The following is a 19,407-nucleotide window of genomic DNA, read 5'->3' on the forward strand; positions in this document are numbered from 1 at the left end:
TGCAGGGGCGTAGTTAGGGGACAGGGGGCCTGTGTTTGCCCCTCTCTCCGGTGGCCCCTCAGAGTGAGGGAGATAATGAAGAAAATGGGGAGGGGTAGAGCTTGCAGGCCCTCAGGAGCTGGGGCTCCCAGGTTCTTTGAACCCATCCGCTCAATTATAGCTATGCCCCTATCTGGAATCAAATCACTTCCCAGGTGATCTGATCTTGGAGATAGTATTCTCAGCCTAACCCATCTCCAGGGTAGGATAAAATGGGGAGAGGGGGTTACACTTGCATGCTTCCCTGAACTTTTTGTAGGATGGACAGAACATAATTTTGAATCATACTAATAGGTTTCCTATATATGCATGAGTCTTCTCAGAAAGCACGTTTTGTGCTCTAGCTTAATCGATCTGCACGCTTTTCACAAACAATATGAATCACATTTTGGAGGACATGTCACTTCTGATAAACCTTAAAGTCACAAACATGTAGAAGCAGGCTGAACAAGGAACTGTGTGCGCAACCTGCAAACAAATCCTACATGTAGTTTTTCCTACCCCAGTTCAACAGCCAAAACTAGACACACAGATCCTCTCTAAAACCACCCAGATGTTGGGAGTGGGAGCGTTAGAGGGCCAGTATTCGGTCCCCCATCTACCCTTTCCTCACAAAACAGCTGATCAACAGGTTTGTTTCACCATGCATAAATAAAGCCTTAACAATTCTAGCTACTTTTACCCTCTACAAATGTGATAGGTTAAGCCTAAGAAGAGTATTTGCTTTAACGTTTATTCTTGCAATTGTGTACAGTGCAAATCCACTTTTTTCTGTCATTAATATAAATGGAGAGAGAAATAGAAGCCAGTCCCATTTCATGTTTTTATGTACTGCTTTTTCTCTTTTTATGTCATTCAGAAAGTGTTTATAATAAATGAAAAGCTTTTTAAAAAATGACCACCTATTGCTTTTCAAATTGTAACACATTTTCACAAATCCAAATCTTAAAACAATTGAAGGGAAAATGCTGAACTCAATGAGATTATTTTATTCCCTAACTAGCTGTTTATTATACTTGCCTGAAAACTTTGTGTTTTCATCCTCCATTTCAGAATCACATTTTTCCAGAAGAGTGCAATAATCTGTTGATATACACTTCTGTTTTTCTGGTGTCGTTTCTCCATTTCAGGAGCTGTGAACAAGAGAGGTAGGTTTGTACAGAAATCAAATTAGGCAAGGTGTAGTAGTGGGCAGAAGTTAAACATTACAACACAGCTCCCCATCCCCACTTATTTGGACAGTGCTTCATGCATGTCTGTTTTTCTAATCAGATTGCTATCTGAGTATTTACGGGGTAATATACCCATGCAGAGTTTAGACTTAGGAGACACCATAGATTGATTCAGACCATTTTGGGATATTTCTTTTTTTACTGATGGTTATAAGAAAGACTTTCAAACAGTGATTTCTGAAGAAATTATGTTCAGCAGACCTTGGGTCCTTCTTGACAGAAATAAGCTGCAGATATTTGCATGCAAGTTTCGAACATGTGTTTACTCCTGCCACTTAGCCTGGAGGTAGCCTATAGACATCAAGACTTGTAGCCATTGATAGGCCTGTCTTCCATTAATTTGCCATCCAAGCTGGTGGCCATCACCACATCCTGTGGCAAAGGATTCCACTGATTAATTTTGCACAGCTGTGTTAAAAAGAACTTCCTTTTTTGGTCCTAAATTTCCTGGCAATCAGTTTCATGGATGACCCCTGGTTCTGGTGTTGTGTGAGAGGGAGAATAATCTCTCTATCTCATCTCTCTACACCATGCATAATTGTATAGGCCTTTACCATGTCCCCACCCCACCCCCCACCCCACCCGGCATCTTTTTTTCTAAACTAAAAAGCGCCAGATGTTTTCTTGCCTTTTAAGGAAAATGTTCTAGGCTCCGATCATCTTGGTTGCCCTCTTCGACGCCTTTTCCAATTCTATAATGTCCTTTTTGAGATACAGTAACCAGAAACGTACACAACACCCCACATGTGGCTGCAATATAGATTTGTATAAGGACATTATCATATTAGCAGCTTTATTTTTAACCACTTTCCTAATGATCCCAAGCATAGAATTTGAATTTTTCAAAGCTGCTACACACTGAGTCAACACTTTCAGGGAGCTGTCCACCATGACCCCAAGATCCCTCTCCTGGTCAGTCATCAACAGCTCAGTCCTCATCAGTATATATGTGAAGTTGGGGTTTTTTGTCCCAATGTGCATCACTTTGCCCTTGAACCACATTTGGTTCCATATTGAACCACATTTGGTGCCATTTTGTTTCATATTCAGTTTGGAGAGAGCCTTTTGGAGCTCCTCACAATCTGTTGTGGAGTTCACTACACTGAATAGTTAAGTGTAATCTGCAAATCTGGACATTTCTCTGATCACCCCAACTTGTAATTTATTTATGGATACATTTTAAAAGCGCAGGTCTCAGTACAGATCCCTGGGGGATCCCACTTCTTACTTCACTCCACTGTGAAAACTGTCCATTTATAAAGCAAGAGCTGGCCAGTGGATGCTGCTGCAAAAAATTGCAAATGTACCCTGCTTGGCATCTGAACAGTGTGAGAAACTGCACTGGAAGACAGAAGCCTATGGGAGTGTGTGGAGGATGAGGAAACTCACACTTGGAACTTGCACATAAACTTCTCATCTCTTGCAACTTACTGCCATCTCAAAGGACCCAATATGCCTAGACTAGAGTCAAAGGCAACATTTTCCCAAGACTTTGCAGTGGAAGTCCAGTCCCCCAGAGCCCCTGAGGCCACCAAATAATGCCCCCTACCTCCACCAGCCCGTGCTATCACTGCTGTGTGGGGCGGCCAAGCATGACTGTTTTCAGTGCTGGGCAGTGGGTGCACTGCAGCCAGCCAATAGAAAACTCCCAGCCTGCCTGATCTCCATCCTGTCTGTGGCGGGGGCATGGCCAGGTGAATAGCTCAGTGCAGCCTACAGCTGCATGTGAGAGATGAAATGCCACCATTTGAGCAGGCACAGGTGGCTGGGTAGGAGGGAAGAAATGCAGCAGCAGCACTGCATGAACCATTCCCAGGCAGGGGAATGGGGGAAGCAATGGGAAGAAGAAATATGGGATGGGGAGGGAGAAGAGAAACACAGTAGTTTATTGAAACACATTTATATACCTCCCAAAACCTATGTCTCTGGGCAGTTTTCAATTGAACAATACAAAATTAAAACAATAAACATTAAAATAATTTAAAATTTAACACAACATTAAAAACTGTAAATCTAATCAAAAGCCTGGCTGTACAAATGTATCTTAATTGCCTTTTTAAAAGTTCTCAAAGTTGGGGAGCATATTATTTCAGCAGGGAACATATTCCAAAGCCTCGGGGCAGCAACAGAGAAGGCCTGTCCATAAGCAGCCACCAGACAAGCCAGTGGCAACTGCAGACAAACCTCTCCAGATGATCTCAATGGGCGGTGGGGCTCATGGCGAAGAAGACAAGGAGGCTATTCACACGATGGGGCGAACCACCGGGCTCAGCTATGAGCCCGGTAGTTCCTAGGCAGGTAACCCGCCTAACTACCCCTGCCCTAAAACCAGGTTTGTGGAGCGAGCCCTCCACAAACCTGGTTTTAAAGATCATGAGTAGCCATGGCGCAGCTCCACACCATGGTTACTCACAAGTAGACCCCCGGAGGGGAGGCAAAAAGCTGCCTCCCGGCTCTGGGGGTCTCCACACGGCCCCCGAGCTCCCCAGCCCCCGCCAGCTCCATCACAGAGCCAGCAATCGTGTGGGTGGCCGATCCGGCTGCCCAGGGCTCCCTCCCTGCTCATGTGCAGGGAGAGCGGGCTTAGCCCGCTCTCCCTGCGCACTTTCCAAACCCGGTCTCACTGATCGTGAGACCCAGCTCATTCTTTTAAATACCCAGGACCTAAGCTATTTAGGGCTCTATAGGTTATAACCAACACCTTGTATTTGCCCAGAAACTTATCAACAACCAGTGTAGCTCTTTCAATACAAGAGTAATATGGTCTCTCCCAGATGACCCAGAGACCAAACTGGCTGCCACATTCTGTACCAACTGCAGTTTCCGGACTATGTACAAAGGCAGCCCCACATAGAACATATTTTAGTGTGTCCAGGCAGTCATTTAGGGAAGTTATACCTTCTTCCCATGATGTTAATATGGAGAAATAGATTTGGGTGTTATCAGCATACTGATAACACCCTGCACCAAATCTCCTGATGATCTCTCCCATTGGTTTCATGTAGATGTTAAAAAACATTGGAGGCAATATGGAGCCATGAGGGGCATCATATAGGAGTTAAGATTTTGAAGAACAGTCTTCAATGGACACCATCTGGAATCTGCCAGAGTTATAGGAGCAGAGCCACTGCAAGGCAGTGCCTCCCTTCCCCCACCCCCAAATCCCCTCAGATGCTCCAGAAGGATACTATGGTCAATAGTATCAAAAGTTGCTGAGAGAGCCAAAAGGACCATCAGTGTCACACTCCTGTCAATTCCCAATTGGAGATCATCCATCAGGCTGACCAAGGCAGTCTCCACCTCATAGCCCACCTAAAAACCAGTTTGAAATGGGCCTAGGCTGCCTGGAGCTGGGAGGTCACCACCCTCTCAATTAATTTGCCCAGCCACCAAAGGTAGGAGACACGCCTATAGTTGCTTAACTGGGGGATCCATTGCAGGCTTTTTCAGAAGAGGTCCAATAATTGCCTCCTTAAAACAGGAAGGCATCCCGTCCTCCCTCAGAGAAGCATCTAATATCTACCAGGCCTTCTACAACAACCCCCCCTGCTTGATAGTATAAGCCATATCAGACAAGGGTCAAGAGAACAGATGGTAGGCCACACCATTCCAAGCAGCTTATCCATATCCTCTGGAGTCACAAACTGAAACTGATCCAGGCTAATGACATAAGAAGAGTGGCTGGACACCTCCGCATCAGACACTGCTATAATTGTGGGGTCTGACTCTACGTCGTCCCAAATAAGAGATATTTTATCCAGAAAGAACTCATTAAATGTCACAAAGGGTAACTGATGGTTCCAAATTATGATTCAAGGGAGGAGGGGCACACATGATCTCTCTTACAACCCAGAATAACTCTGCTGGGCGTGAACTTAAGGAAACAATACAGGAAGAAAAGAATTGCTTCTTTGCTGCATGTATTGCCTGAGCATAGATCTTCAAATGTGCTCTATGTTGTAATCTGTCAGATCTGAATGAGTCTTTCTCCACTTGTGCTCCAGTCGTCTACCTCACTGCTTCAGTCCCCATAGTTCTTCCATATACCAAGGGGTCAGTTTCAAAGTGGGTAGGAGATGACCCTTAGGAGTGATCATGTCTACTGCCCTGGTGAGTCTGCTGTTCCAATTCTCCACCAGGGCATCAACAGGATTACTGGCAGAGCCAACAATAAATCCTACCAAAGCTTTTGGAATCCTATTGGATCCAATAACCTTCTTGGGTGGACCATCCTAATAGGCTCCTCACCCCTAAAGAGATGAGACGCAATTGTGAGTCCAAACTTAACCAGATGGTGGCAAGTCCATGACAATAGTGAAATCACAGGAGTCCCAACCCATGATCAGAGTGAAAGACCAGATAGATCATTCATTCATTCATTCATTCATTCATTCATTCATTCTATTTCTATACCTCCCTTCCAAAAATGGCTCAGGGCAGTTTACACAGAGAAATAATAAATAAATAAGATGGATCTCTGTCCCCAAAGGGCGCACACACACACACACACACACACACACACACACAGATAGAAACCAGCAACAGTCACTGGAGGTACTGTGCTGGGGGTGAATAGGGCCAGTTACTCTCCCCATGCTAAATAAAGAGAATCACCATGTTAAAAGGTGCCTCTTTGCCAAGTTAGCAAGGGTTGCCAAGTTAGCAGGGGTTCAATCAAGATCAAGTGTTTGACCAGCAATGTGCGTTGTTTCCGAGATAGCTTGGAATAGGCCCATGGGTGCTATGAACTCCTGAGCCGCCCTGGACAAATTGGTCCACAAGTGAACATTGAAGTCCCCCCAGCACTACAAGCCTGGGGGACTCCAATGCCAAGACCAAGTCCATCAGCTCAGTTAGAGACTTTGTTGGAGCAGGGTGATCGGTACACCAACAGAAGTCCCAGACTATCCCTGGTCCCCAAACACACATTCAATATCCCTGCTAACTTGGCAAAGAGGCACCTTTTAATGTGGTGATTCTCTTTATTTAGCAGGGGGAGAGTGACTGGCCCTATCCACCCCCAGCACAGTACCTCCAGTGACTGTTGCTGGTATCTATCTTATGTTTCTTTTTAGATTGTGAGCCCTTTGGGGACAGGGTTCCATCTTATTTATTTCTCTCTGAGCCATTTTTGGAAGGGCGGTATAGAAATCGAATAAATTTAAAAATAAATAAATAAATAAATATGGCCAGACACTCTGACAAGGATCCTGGCAAGGGAGATATTCTTATAGACCACAGCTCCTCCATATCCCCACCCACATTCCCTCACCTGCTCCTTAACAGGGTACCCTGGAGGTAGAAGTTGGGACCAGACTGGACCACCAGCCTCCCCCAACCAACTCTCTATGATACATATCAGGTCGGCCCCTTCATCCAGAATCAAATCATGGATGATCTCTGATTTATTCTGGACTGACCTGACATTACAAAGGAGCGAGGTGAGGCTCTGTGGATGGTTGACATTGCTCCCCAAGTCAAAGAGCTGGTAGGACAGCTGGAAGGGGAAACATTTAGAAGATTAAAACATTGAAACAGAGAGAACACTGACCCAGAGATCAACCTGGCTGTTGCATTTTGCGGCAATTGCTGTTTCCAGCATGTAGTGACTGTGCCTCCCATCCCGTTTCTCCTCTGGCTTCTACATCCTCTTCCACACCTGCTCTGGATTTCAATTTTGCCCCACAGAAGGGAGAGTGGAAGAACACAGTGGGAGCACAATGGCTGGCTAGATATTCATCAGCGTTTTTGAAATAGTTTATGAGAACAGAAATGATCCCTGGTTGTGATCTGGTAAACCCATTCCGAGGACGGAGGTGAACCTCTTGACATGGATAAATGCAATTCTGGACTAATCTGGCCTTCCTGCTTGACATGAGGGGAACAATTTTTGTGCCAGAGCTGCTTGGCATATGAATTGACTGTCCCGCAGTTTCTCTCTACACGTGTCAAAGCTTTACATGCAACTGATAAGAGAGCAGTCTGACCTTAATGAGGAGAAAGAATGCAAATAACCAAAACAGTATTACTATCTCCACTCAGAGCAACATTTCAAGGACTAAATGACAAACTAAATTGATTATTTTGAAATTAGGAGGGGCAGGTAGAGTGAGAGTACTCCATTTAGGTGCTCCAGAGAGTGGTTTTTTTTTGTTAATCCATTCCTTGATCCATGCCAGCTTTTGAATGGGGCTTTAGTTACTTGTATTCCAGTCCTGGTGTAGAGGCGGGGCTAACAAAGAACCAGCCGCAAGAGCTCTGAAGGCAGTCTGTGTTTGCTTCTCTGCTTATAATATCTATTCCACTAAACTGTTAATATTCCTGTTTCAACTCCACTGCTTTGTCCTTGCATAGCAGAACTCTTTCCCTTGGATTCTGTGTATAAAGAACTTTTAAAATGAGCTGACCAGGTACTCAGACAGCCTAGGGCTGGCTGGGAAAATGGACTTTTAAAGATACTTTAAAACACACACACACAGAGAGAGAGAGAGAGAGAGAGAGAGAGTGGACTTATTTCCTGTTTCAAGATGGGGCCAGTCTCTTTTGAATCCAGAAACAACAGTGAGAATTGTGCTTTTTCTTTTTAACAATGCTTTTTGAGATGCCAGGAAGAGCTAAAGAACTATCTTTTGTATCCAAGCTAGAATTAGCCTTGGTTGGGGGTGGGGGCAAAATATCGTTTCAAGTGTCTTTTCAGACTGAGAGGGTTTTTCACTCCAAGCCTTGATTGTTTATTCTCGAAGATCTGTTTTAACTTGTGCATTTATTTTGATGCAAGCCTTTTCAATAAAAACATGTCCTTCCTTTTTAAGAAGAGCCTCATATACCCAAACTCTGTACAATAATGTGAACAGTAGATATTGTTAGACATTAAAAGCTATGTAGAAAAGAGGAAAAGAGCTCATGCCTATAATGCAGGCCTGCACAATGTACGGCCCGAGGGCCGCATGCGGCCCGCGAGGCCTTTTTTCCTGGCCCCCGGGGCTATTTCCCCTTCCTCCCCCTGCTGCTTAAACCCCCCCCCCACAAATTCCAGCCGCTGTGCGGCCGAGGAGATGGCTGTGGGAGTTCTTCCTTACCCTCCCCCATGACAGCAGCAGCGCACAGCAGCAGAAATCAGAGCGACACTCGGGCCTGCCATTTGGCACAGCGTTGCTTCCCAACTGCAAGGCGCGCCTGCGCAGTTAAGTCTCTTAACTGCGCAGGCGTGCCTCGAAGTTGGAAAGCGACGCCAGGCCAAATAGCAGGCCCCAGCACCGCTCTGAATTCTGTCGCCATGCGCCTCCGCCGCTGCCGCCGCCATGGGGGAGGGGAGGGAAGGACACCCGCACCCCCGCAGCCATCTCCTCGGCTGCACGGCAGCTGGAATTTTGGAGGGGGGGTTAAGCAGCAGGGGGAGGAAGGGGAAATAGCCCCGGGGGCACCTCCTCAGCTGCACGGTGACTGGAAGGGGGGGGCGGCGGTGGCGATGAGGTAGGAGGCGGCGATGGACAGTGGCCCCACGAGGGAGTCCAGTGGCAGGGGCAGGCAAAAATGGCAGAGATGGAGGGAGCCCGGCGGGGAGAGAAAGCGTTGCTGAGGGATGGGGAGGGAAAGCTGTTAGTGGTGGGAGGAGAATGGGGACCTCCGGAACAACGGGAAACGGACTCTCTCTCACCAAGATTGCTCCATTCATTCTCTCTCTCTCTCTCTCTCTCTCTCTCTCTCTCTCTCTCTCTCTCACCCACCAAGACTGCTCCATTTTCTCTCTCTCTCTCTCTCTCTCTCTCTAGCCAAGCCTTCTGCTGCATCCTTTCCATCTTTCTTTCCCCTTCTCCCTGATTTTCCAAAATTATGAGACGAGCTTCTCATATTTTTTTTCCTTGAAAGTGTTCCATGTTATGTGTGATGATTTGGCAGAGGTGGAAAGGAAGAACAATGCATTTTATTATGTATTTTGTATAGACTGTATAATATTTATATTATTAGAATGAATTTTAATTCAACTTATTTCATATTAATTTAATCAATCTTGGCCTGCCAGAACATCAAAAGTTGAATATCGATTAAATTCATTTTTAATTCATTTTTAATTCATTGCACTTTAATTTGTTTGATTGGTTGATTGATATTAAGTGTTACTCTAATAATCAGCACCCGAAGAATTGACCTCGGCCCCCATGAACCAAATCACTGTTGGTTTCGGCCCGCCAGATCATTTGAGTTGTGCAGGCCTGCTATAATGTGTCCAAACAGTACCTGGGCAATGTCCAGAAGGAATTTGCTTTGCATTAAGGAGATTCTGACTGGGATAACACAAGTTCCAGGCAGGTAAAGTCCCTCTTTCAGAGAAGAGTCTCATCTCAGCACTCTCAACCTTTATGCTGATCAGCTTTATATGCAGACAGTCCCTCCTCAATTCACACTAAAGAAGAACTCTAAGAAATCTACTTCAAAAAGTCAGTCATTTGCAGCTCACACTCAAGGCGGGGGGGGGGGGAGAGATTCCAGATCTACTTCAACCAATCAAGCTAAAGCTGCCATTAAAGAACAAAATGCACCACAGCTGTCCAATGGTCTGTAATGTTACTTTGGGACTGCGATATTATTGGTCAACGTGGAGAGCAGAAGTCTTAACTTCCACTGGAGGTAAATATCAAAACATTATTTAACTCTAGGTTTCCAATAATTCTGTTTTGGTCTTACTGCTCCAGCAGTAAGTACTACTCAAGCAGAATCAAATGTTAAGGTATCAATAATTCTAAAAGAAACACTTGCTCAGGACATTGCTACAATGACAGATAAACAAAATATACATTGATTGTAGACAAGCCGAAGAAAATAAAACTGCAAATATTTCAATCAGCCTTTACAGATCATTTCAAATAATTTAATCCACAAATTAATCAAATGGATTGCATTTAATTTTGTTTGTTGGGCATGGGTGGGTGGAATTATCCTACTTTTCTTATATCAAGCAAATAGCAAATGCAGCTTAAACAAACACTTTAAATAATCAGAAGCCTGCTGGAGAAGAGGAGAAGAGGAGGATACCATCTCCCCCAGGGTGTGAGACTGGGGTGCCTGCCTCTTCTCTTCTGCCCTCCCTGGTTGCTATCTGCCTCCCCCCAGGACTGCTTACGGAGAGGCTTTGCAGGACTGGGGCTGTAAGGGTGTCGGGGCAGTTTTTCCTGGTTCCACCTGCTGAGCTTATTGCTCAGCCTATATAGGAAGACTGCCAGTGGCAGCGGGGTCGCCACCAAAGGGGCGACACCAAAGGGGGTTGCCCCTTTGGGGGAGCCTCTTCGAGGGAGAAATGAGGGCGAGGGCTGGACACTTTGTCCAACCATTTGTATAGAGGGAGGCATTCAATAGTGGGGCTTCTGTTTAATCAGTTTTAAGTTGTGCTGAGGTTGGGTTGAAGTTGTAATGTGTGTGGGTTTGTCTGGAGATGGGGAGCCAGGGACTGCCTTCGTTGAAGGTAGGGCAGCTATTCCGGTGGTTTTGGGTAATAGAAGAAGAAATGCTGGCAGGTCAGCGGGCTGTTCCAGGGGAAGGGTGGTCAGAAATCTAATAGCTGTCCCCCTTTCCGGCTGTCCTGCCAGCTCTTTGACCTCGGGGAGCACTGCCAACATCCCACAAAACCTTACCTTGCTCCTCTGCAATGCCAGGTCAGTCCAAAATAAATCAGAACCCATCTATGATTTGATCATGGATGAAGGGGCCGACCTGATGTGTATTACTGAGACTTGGTTGGGGGAGGCTAGTGGTCCAGTTTGGTCCCAGCTTCTTCCTCCAGGATATTCTGTAGAGGAGCAGGTGAGGGGACGTGGGCGGGGAGGTGGAGTGGCTGTGGTCTATAAGGATAACATCTCCCTTACGAGGGTCCCTGTTAGGGTATCGGACCATATTGAATGTGTGTACTTGAGTTTGGGGACCAGGGATAGATTGGGACTTCTGTTGGTGTACCGACAGCCCCGCTGCCCAGCGGAATCCCTTACTGAGCTCACGGACTTGGTCGCGGAACCCGCGTTGGAGTCTTCCAGACTTTTGGTGCTGGGGGACTTCAATTTTCATTTTGGGACCAATTTGTCCAGGGCAGCTCAGGAGTTCATAGCGGCCAGGACGACTATGGGCCTATCCCAAGCGGTTTCTGGATCGATGCATATTGCAGGTCACACGCTTGATTTGGTCTTTTATTCTGATCAGGGTGGTGTTCCGTGGGTTGAGACTCCTACGATCTCCCCGTTGTCATGGACGGACCACCATCTGGTTAAGGTTGGACTTACAACCACTTTCCACCTTCGCAGGGGCCTATTAGAATGGTCCGCCCGAAGAGGTTACTGGATCCGGTAGGATTCCAAGAAGCCTTGGAGGGATTTAATGTTGGCTCTGCTGGTGATCCTGTTGATGCCCTGGTTGAGAACTGGAACAACTCGCTCACCAGGGCAGTAGACACAATTGCTCCTAAGCATCCCCTCCGACCTGCTTCAAATTTGACCCTTTGGTATACGGAAGATCTACAGGGGCTGAAGCGGCAAGGTAGGCGACTGGAGCACAAGTGGAGAAAAACCCGACTCGAATCCGACAGATTACGACATGGAGCACATTTAAAGATCTATGCTCAGGCGATACATGCGGCAAAGAAGCGGTTCTTTTCTGCCCGTATTGCCTCTGCGAGTTCACGTCCGGCGGAGTTGTTCAGGGTTGTGAGGGGACTAGTATCTGCTCCCTCTCCCTTGAACCAGAATTTGGAGGCATCAGTTACCCGCTGTGGTATGTTTGATGAATTTTTCGCAGACAAAATCTCTCAGATTCGGGCCGACCTAGATGGAGACTCCACAATTAATTTGATGTCTGAACTGGAGGTGTCCAACAACTCCTCTTATACGATTCGACTGGATCAATTTCAGTTTGTGACTCCTGAGGATGTGGACAAGCTGCTTGGAGTGGTGAGCCCTACCACTTGTCCTCTTGATCCTTGTCTAACATGGCTTGTTCTATCTAGCAGGGAGGCTGTTGTAGGCAGCCTTGTAGAAATCATAAATGCTTCTCTGAGGGAGGGCAGGATGCCTCCTTGTCTTAAGGAGGCAATTATTAGACCTCTTCTAAAGAAGCCTGCATTAGATCCCTCAGAGTTGAGCAATTATAGGCCAGTTTCCAATCTCCCATGGCTGGGCAAGGTAATTGAGAGGGTGGTGGCCTCTCAGCTCCAGGTGGTCTTGGAGGAAACTGATTATCTTGACCCATTTCAAACTGGTTTTCGGGCGGGCTATGGGGTGGAGACTGCCTTGGTCGGCCTGATGGATGATCTCCAATTGGCAATTGACAGAGGAAGTGTGACTCTGTTGGTCGTCCTGGATCTCTCGGCGGCTTTCAGTACTATCGACCATAGTATTCTTCTGGAACGTCTGAGGGTGTTAGGGGTAGGAGGCACTGTTTTACAGTGGTTCCACTCCTACCTCTCGGACAGATTCCAGATGGTGTCGATTGGAGATTGTTGCTCTTCAAAATCTGAGCTTAAGTATGGTGTCCCTCAAGGCTTCATACTCTCTCCAATGCTTTTTAACATCTACATGAAACCGCTGGGAGAGATCATCAGGGGATTTGGAGCTCGGTCTTACCAGTATGCTGATGACACCCAGATCTACTTCTCCATGTCAACTTCTTCAGGAGCTGGCATATCCTCCCTAAATGCCTGCCTGGAAGCAGTAATGGGCTGGATGAGGGAGAATAAACTGAAGCTGAATCCAGATAAGACAGAGGTACTTATTGTGCGGGGTCAGAACTCTAGAGATGATTTTGATCTACCTGTTCTAGACGGGGTCACACTTCCCCAAAAGGAACAGGTTCGCAGTCTGGGAGTACTTCTAGATCAACGTCTCTCCTTAGTTTCTCAGGTTGAGGCGGTGGCCAGGGGTGCCTTCTATCAGCTCCGGCTGATACGCCAACTGCGCCCGTTTCTCAAGATCAGTGACCTCAAAACAGTGGTACATTTGTTGGTAACCTCCAAACTGGACTTCTGTAATGCACTCTACGTGGGGCTGCCTTTGTACATAGTCCGGAAACTTCAGTTGGTTCAGAATGCGGCAGCCAGGTTGGTCTCTGGGTCATCTCAGAGAGACCACATTACTCCTTTGTTGATGGAGTTACACTGGCTGCCAATAGGTTTCCGGGCAAAATACAAAGTGCTAGTTATAACTTATAAAGCCCTAAACGGCTTAGGCCCTGGGTATTTAAGAGAGCGTCTTCTTCGCTATGAGCCCCACAGGCCATTGAGGTCACTTGAGGAGGTCCATCTCCAGTTGCCACCAACTCGTTTGGTGGCTACACAGAGACGGGCCTTCTCGGCTGCTGCCCCAAGACTGTGGAATGTGCTTCCTGCTGAGATAAGATCCTCCCCATCTCTGGCAATTTTCAGAAAACACCTGAAAACACATCTCTTCAACCAGGCTTTCTCAGCTTTTTAAAACTTGTTTTTAAATTGTTCTGATTATTTAATTGTTGTTTTATGATGTTTTTAATTGTTAATCATTGTTTTATGCTTTATAATTTTTGTTTTAATTATTAACTGATTTTAATGGTGTTTTAATGAGCCTTTTGGAAGTGCAGTATAAAAGTTTTAATAATAATAATAAATAATAAATAATAAAGATCTACAAATTGATACAAAGATCTACAAATTGATACAAAGATCTACAAATTGAAATTGAAAGGCTGTGGCAGAAAAAGACCAAAATAATCCCAGTGGTCATTGGCACCCTGGGTGCAGTTCCAAAAGACCTTGAAGAGCACCTCAACACCATAGGGGCCACAGAAATCACCATCGGCCAATTACAAAAAGCAGCTTTACTGGGAACAGCCTATATTCTGTGACGATATCTATAACAATTGACAATAAAATTCTGGCATCCCAGGTCCTTGGGAAGGACTCGATGTCTGGATAAAACAAACGAGTCAATAACACCTGTCTGACTGTGCAAACAAGAAATAATAATAAAAACAATTACACAAAACAAGTAGCTGATAAAATGATCAAACAGTAAAGAAATAATGAGCAGGGGGGGGGGGACTACCTAAAAAAAGAAAGGTCCATGGGAGAACAGTGAATCTCCTGAAGCAGGATATTCCACCTTCTGGGCACTACAGAAAATAAACTCTCATTGTCACACATGTGCAAACCAGGGATACAAGAATGGTAAAGCTAGAGGACCTTAGAGGACTGAAATGGGGAAGATGGTCATTTAGAGAACAGCATGATTCTAAGCCATTTAGGGATGTATAGGTCGTGACCGGGACTTTGAATCATGCTAGTAACCAGTATGCAGCTGATCCAGTCGTTGAGTGACATCCTACCCAAATACAACACTGCTCAAAACTCTTTCAACAGCATTTTGCATGATCTGTAATTTCCAAACAGTTTTGAAAAGCAGTCCCTGTTATACGATGTACAGTTATTTAAATCATATGCCACTTGACATTCAAGGACCCTGCTTAATAACAAACAGCTTCTGGTTTGTATGTGATAGATTTTCATCAGGAAAATGGCATGAAAGAAAAGAGTGAGCTTCTCTCCCATGCCACATTCCTGATCTGAACCATGACCATACAAAATAGAAAAGAGGCACTTCCAGCTCATAGCACACATTTGCATACATGTCTACTTTGATCCTTAGACAGCTATACAAACTAGCAGCATCCCCCGCCAAACTGAGGGATAAAATACCTTGGGAGGCAGAGAGAAAGAGCAACATTTTGAAAGCTTACCTTAGATAATCAATTTGAGCTAGAAATGTAGCAGTGAATGAAAAAATAATTGCATCATCAGGGCAATGTCCTTTCTCTTCCTAGGACATGTTTTCCAAGGTCTGCTGCATCTCTTTCTGCTTCATTGCTCCTTTATTGCATCGTTCTGTTCACGCAGCCAAAAGAAGGCACGCCCTTTCCCAAACATTTCGGGTTTTTCACTGCTCCCCTCCCCAGTCTTCCCCCAGGACTATCTTTGTGTCCAGTGTTTGATCAGTCTTGATGCATGCTGGATCAGAGGCGATTCCATGCTCCAGAGTTTGGCAGACAAAAGCAGCTTCTCATATAAATGAAATTTTCTACACCAAATTGGAAAGGAGGATGCATCTTCTTCTAGTTGGGGTGATAAATCTGTCAGCAAAGCAAGCAGACAAATGTCAGATAAACTCTTCTCTTAACACAGGAGTGCAGAGTGCACTGAATCTCTGAAACGGGAGCATTTGTTGTGAGATCCAGTATGAATACCATTTCTTCACTGATAAAATCAGGCAAAACTTTTCCAAGACCAGCAAACACAGAGTTATGTAAATGGTTTATGTAAACTGGAGTACTATCCAGCTCCCATCTGTAAGGAAAAGCATAATTTCTCCTTGTGACTGTGAAGCATTAAGATTTGGTTTTTGCTCATCAAAGGGTGATTTACTGCTAGTTTCAAGTAGGGATAACCTACAATAGCAGTAGCAGCTGGTGGGGCAAAGGGTAGATCAACAAATGGTAGGCAGAATCAAGGTTAGGAACATAGGAAGCTGCTGTATACTAAGTCAGGTCACTGGTCCATCTAGCTCATTATTGTCTACACAGACTGGCAGCGGTTTCTCCAAAGTTGCAGGCAGGAAAAGCATATGTCTCAGCCCTGTCTTGGAGAAGCCAGGGAGGGAACTTGGAACCTAGATGCTCTTCCCAGAGTGGCTCCATCCCCTAAAGAGAACATCTTACAGTGCTCACACTTCTAGTCTCCCTTTCATATGCAACCAGGGTGGACCCTGCTTAGCTAAGGGGGCAAGTCATGCTTGCTACCACAAGACCAGCTCTCCTCCCAGCATAGGAATTTGCCTTATACCAAGTTAGATCATTGGTGCATCTAGCTCAGTACAGTCTACACAGGCTGGCAGTGGCTTCCTCAAGGTTGCAGGCAGGAGTCTAGGTGGGTTCAGATATTTTGCTGTATGAGTGTGCAAATGTCTGTACACTTGTATGTTTGTGTGAATGACTGTACCTATGTTCATTTAAAAAGTGAGCCAGGATACCCATTTGGAGGTCCTTTAAATGCATGGAACAGATAGGAAGTGTGCTTCTGTACCTGCATCCACCATAACAAGTGAATGACTATGCCTGTGTACACTGTACACTGCTTATACAAGTTGAACATAACATGTGAATGGGCCTTCTCTCTCAGCCCTCTCTAGAGATGCCAGAGAGGGAACTTGGGAGGTTCTGCATGCAAGCATGCAGAGCTCTTCCCAGAACAGTCTCATCCCCTGAGGGGAATATCTTACAGTACTCACACATGTAGTCTCCCATTCAAATGCCAACCAGGGTAGATCCTGCTTAGCAAAGGGGACAATTCATGCTTGCTACCACAAGACCAAGTGCTGGGTAACAACAGATGGAGCCAACAGTAATCAACCCTTCCCCTGTCTGTGAAAGGAACTCCTCTGAATAGAAGATACTCTTAGGACTCAGTGGGACTTCTCATCAGTAATTTTGTCTGGCTATCGGACACTATGTTTATTTGGATCAGGCTTTTTCCTCATCAGATCTTAAGGACCATATTGTAGTGCTACCTCTCCTTGCTGCTGTTACACTTTATGACTAGATGAATTTCCTCTATTGTTTTACAGAATTTGAACGGATATATTTTGGAATATAACGATAGCAGTTTTCATTTCTTCTTCGACTCTTCCAAAATGTAGTCAGATAGATAGATAAACTATTACAGTCTTTGACCAGTACAGAAACATGAAGAAAAGAACACATTGGGGCTAGTCTCACGATCAGCAAAAATTGGGCTAGGAGAGCCTAGCCCGATTTTTGCTGATCATGTAAACCACCGGGCTTGCAGGCGAGCCCGGTGGCTTACAAGCAGCTGGCCCGCTTTTGTAGCCCTCCCCTTAGCCCAGGTTTGCGGAGCGAGTGCTCCGCAAACCCGGGCTTCCCCGTTGTGAGTAGCCGCAGCACAGCTACTCATGAGGAGACCCCTGGAGGGGAGGTGAAAAGCTGCCTCATGGCTCCGGGGGTCTCGCCAGCATGCCCTGCACGCAGGGCATGCTGGAGCTTCCAGGGGCCAATTGGCCCCCGCTCCCACCAGCCCCCACCTGCTCCGTCACGGAGCCAGCAATCATGTGGGCGGCCAATTTGGCCGCCCAGGGCTCCCTCCCTGCTCGTGTGCAGGGAGAGCGGGCTTAGCCCGCTCTCCCCGCGCACTCACAGAAACCAGGTCTCACTGATCATGAGGCCCGGCTCATTGTCACAACCATACAGCAATATAGCAACAGTATAGTGTTACGAATATTCAGTATGCAATGACATAGTAAGTTATTCCACTACTTCAGTCATTAGTGTTGCCATATATTCATTGCTATTAGACACGTTATCGGTAACCTTGGCTTGATGGTCTTGACAAGAGGAATGAGATATATACTTCATCTTCTCTGCCTGGTATGTCCTAAATCAGTGGTAAAATTAATAACTCATGCAAGTCCCTATAAAAATTGCAGTATAATAAAATATGACCCACATCCTCTATCTGTACATCACATGGGCAGTAGCATTCAGAATAAGGAACCTTACCATAGAAAACTGCCAAGGGCAATACATCAAAGTGAGCCAGCTATGTAGTCTACTTAGGCTAAAAAAACAAAAACAAAGTTACTTTTAGGAAGACCATGAGGCAAACTCCACCTCTTCTTGAAAAGGGAATTGGGGCGGAAGAGGGAATCACCAGATTGTGATTTTCTCCTTTTTATAACATTGTTTACTTGTCTCAAACAAAAGCTCCATCACACCAGCACTTAGTAGCGGACTATTTAGTAGGGAATGTGCAGAACATTCCACAACTGGAATGTTCTGCCTCGAAACAGGCCATTTCAAGTGTTCTCAGCTCGGAACAGAATGGCCTTCAATTGAAGGGCCTGTTCCAAGCTCAGAATTGAATGCACCCATCCTGAGTTAGGACGTTATGACTGCTCTGAGCACCATTTTGGAATACAAAATGGCGCTCTTCTGGCTTCTGCACATGCTCCAAAATGGCTGCCACACATGTGCAGAGACCAGAGGAGAGCCATTTTGGATTCCAAAATGGTGCTCATTACAAGTTTCCATCAGAACAACCAGCTCAACTTGTTGTTCCAACAGAATGTCCCACAGATTTTGCATTCCGTTCCGAGCTTAAAACAGAACGCAAAATCTGTTTTATGCACACCCCTACTTCTCTCCTTGCTTGGCTGTGAAGTAAACGAATCATGGCCTTAGAGTGATTAATTATGTGTCAGTGTGGAAAGTGGCGGTGGCCTCTCTCTAAAGTTCTCATGCTCTTTTACAGCATTTCTCTTCTTTCCCTCAATAGCTTCCTCCCATCTATAAGCACTGCCTCTGTTTCTCACTCTACCTGCAATCTCAGCCTTCTCCTCCCCACTCTATGCAGGGCTAGGCTGAGAACTTAAACTAGAGTGGGGGTGGAATCTTGAGTGCCCACTTGCAGACAGTACCTGTACACAAGTTGCACACCACTTCAAAATACCACACGAGCCCTCTTCAGGTGTTATAGAGCACAGCAGTGCTCACAGTTAAAGCTCAGAAAGTGGCGAAGCTCCACTCCAGAGCTGTCACTACCCGCTCTAGCTGGCTGCTCACGGTTATAGCTCTGTTTGTCTGAAGGGGAAAGTGCTGTGACTGATGGCCAGCACTTCTTTGAGCAGCAATCTTGGGCAATCCAACATGTGTGCATAATAAGAGAGTATTCCATTTGGCTTGACCCTATTCAATCTTTGATCTCAGTCCAACAGCTTCAGCCATGCTTTTGTTTGTATTGGAGATACATCAAAGAGTTTCCAGAGGTTTTTGACTCTGTTGACTGTAGCTGGAGTTCAGCTGGTGGGGTTCATCCATCTATATGAAATGCTGGGAGTGTTCCGGTTCCCATTTTACCTGAAACTGCATCCATACATTCCCTCTACAATTGAATTTTTGTACTCAGTGCAGGAAGGAGCTATATGTGCATCCCAGTCACCTTGAACACGCATTATCATTGCAGGTTTTCATTGGTTTTGAAGACAGGACTGTGGGTGTTGAAACTGTGGGTGCTATTTCAGCACTATTTATTCTGATGCCTTGATTTCATAATACTGTAATC

General features: G+C 45.6%; 1 protein-coding gene across 8 annotated transcripts in view; it reads right to left on the minus strand.

The window, feature by feature from the left end:
* The window catches only part of LOC128348284 (ABC-type organic anion transporter ABCA8-like), a 120,640-nt gene extending 105,166 nt beyond the window's left edge, over positions 1 to 15,474 (minus strand). For 6 of the 8 annotated variants that reach the window (XR_008318052.1, XR_008318053.1, XM_053304097.1 and 3 more), the window contains exons 1-2: positions 6,692 to 6,764; positions 1,060 to 1,172 (exon numbers count right to left, since the gene is read on the minus strand). Coding sequence is in view for 6 of the 8 variants with exons in the window: in XM_053304097.1 (XP_053160072.1) it covers positions 1,060 to 1,172; positions 6,692 to 6,737 (159 nt within the window). In the remaining 2 variants the exon portion in view is untranslated. Of the gene's footprint in view, positions 1 to 1,059; positions 1,173 to 6,691; positions 6,765 to 8,350; positions 8,376 to 15,017 lie in introns of those variants that run through there. The other 2 variants (XM_053304096.1, XM_053304095.1) reach the window with 2 other exon arrangements.
* Between the last annotated feature and the right edge of the window lie 3,933 nt (positions 15,475 to 19,407).

This window comes from Hemicordylus capensis, chromosome 2, assembly GCF_027244095.1.
Source record: "Hemicordylus capensis ecotype Gifberg chromosome 2, rHemCap1.1.pri, whole genome shotgun sequence".
Taxonomy (NCBI): domain Eukaryota; kingdom Metazoa; phylum Chordata; class Lepidosauria; order Squamata; family Cordylidae; genus Hemicordylus; species Hemicordylus capensis.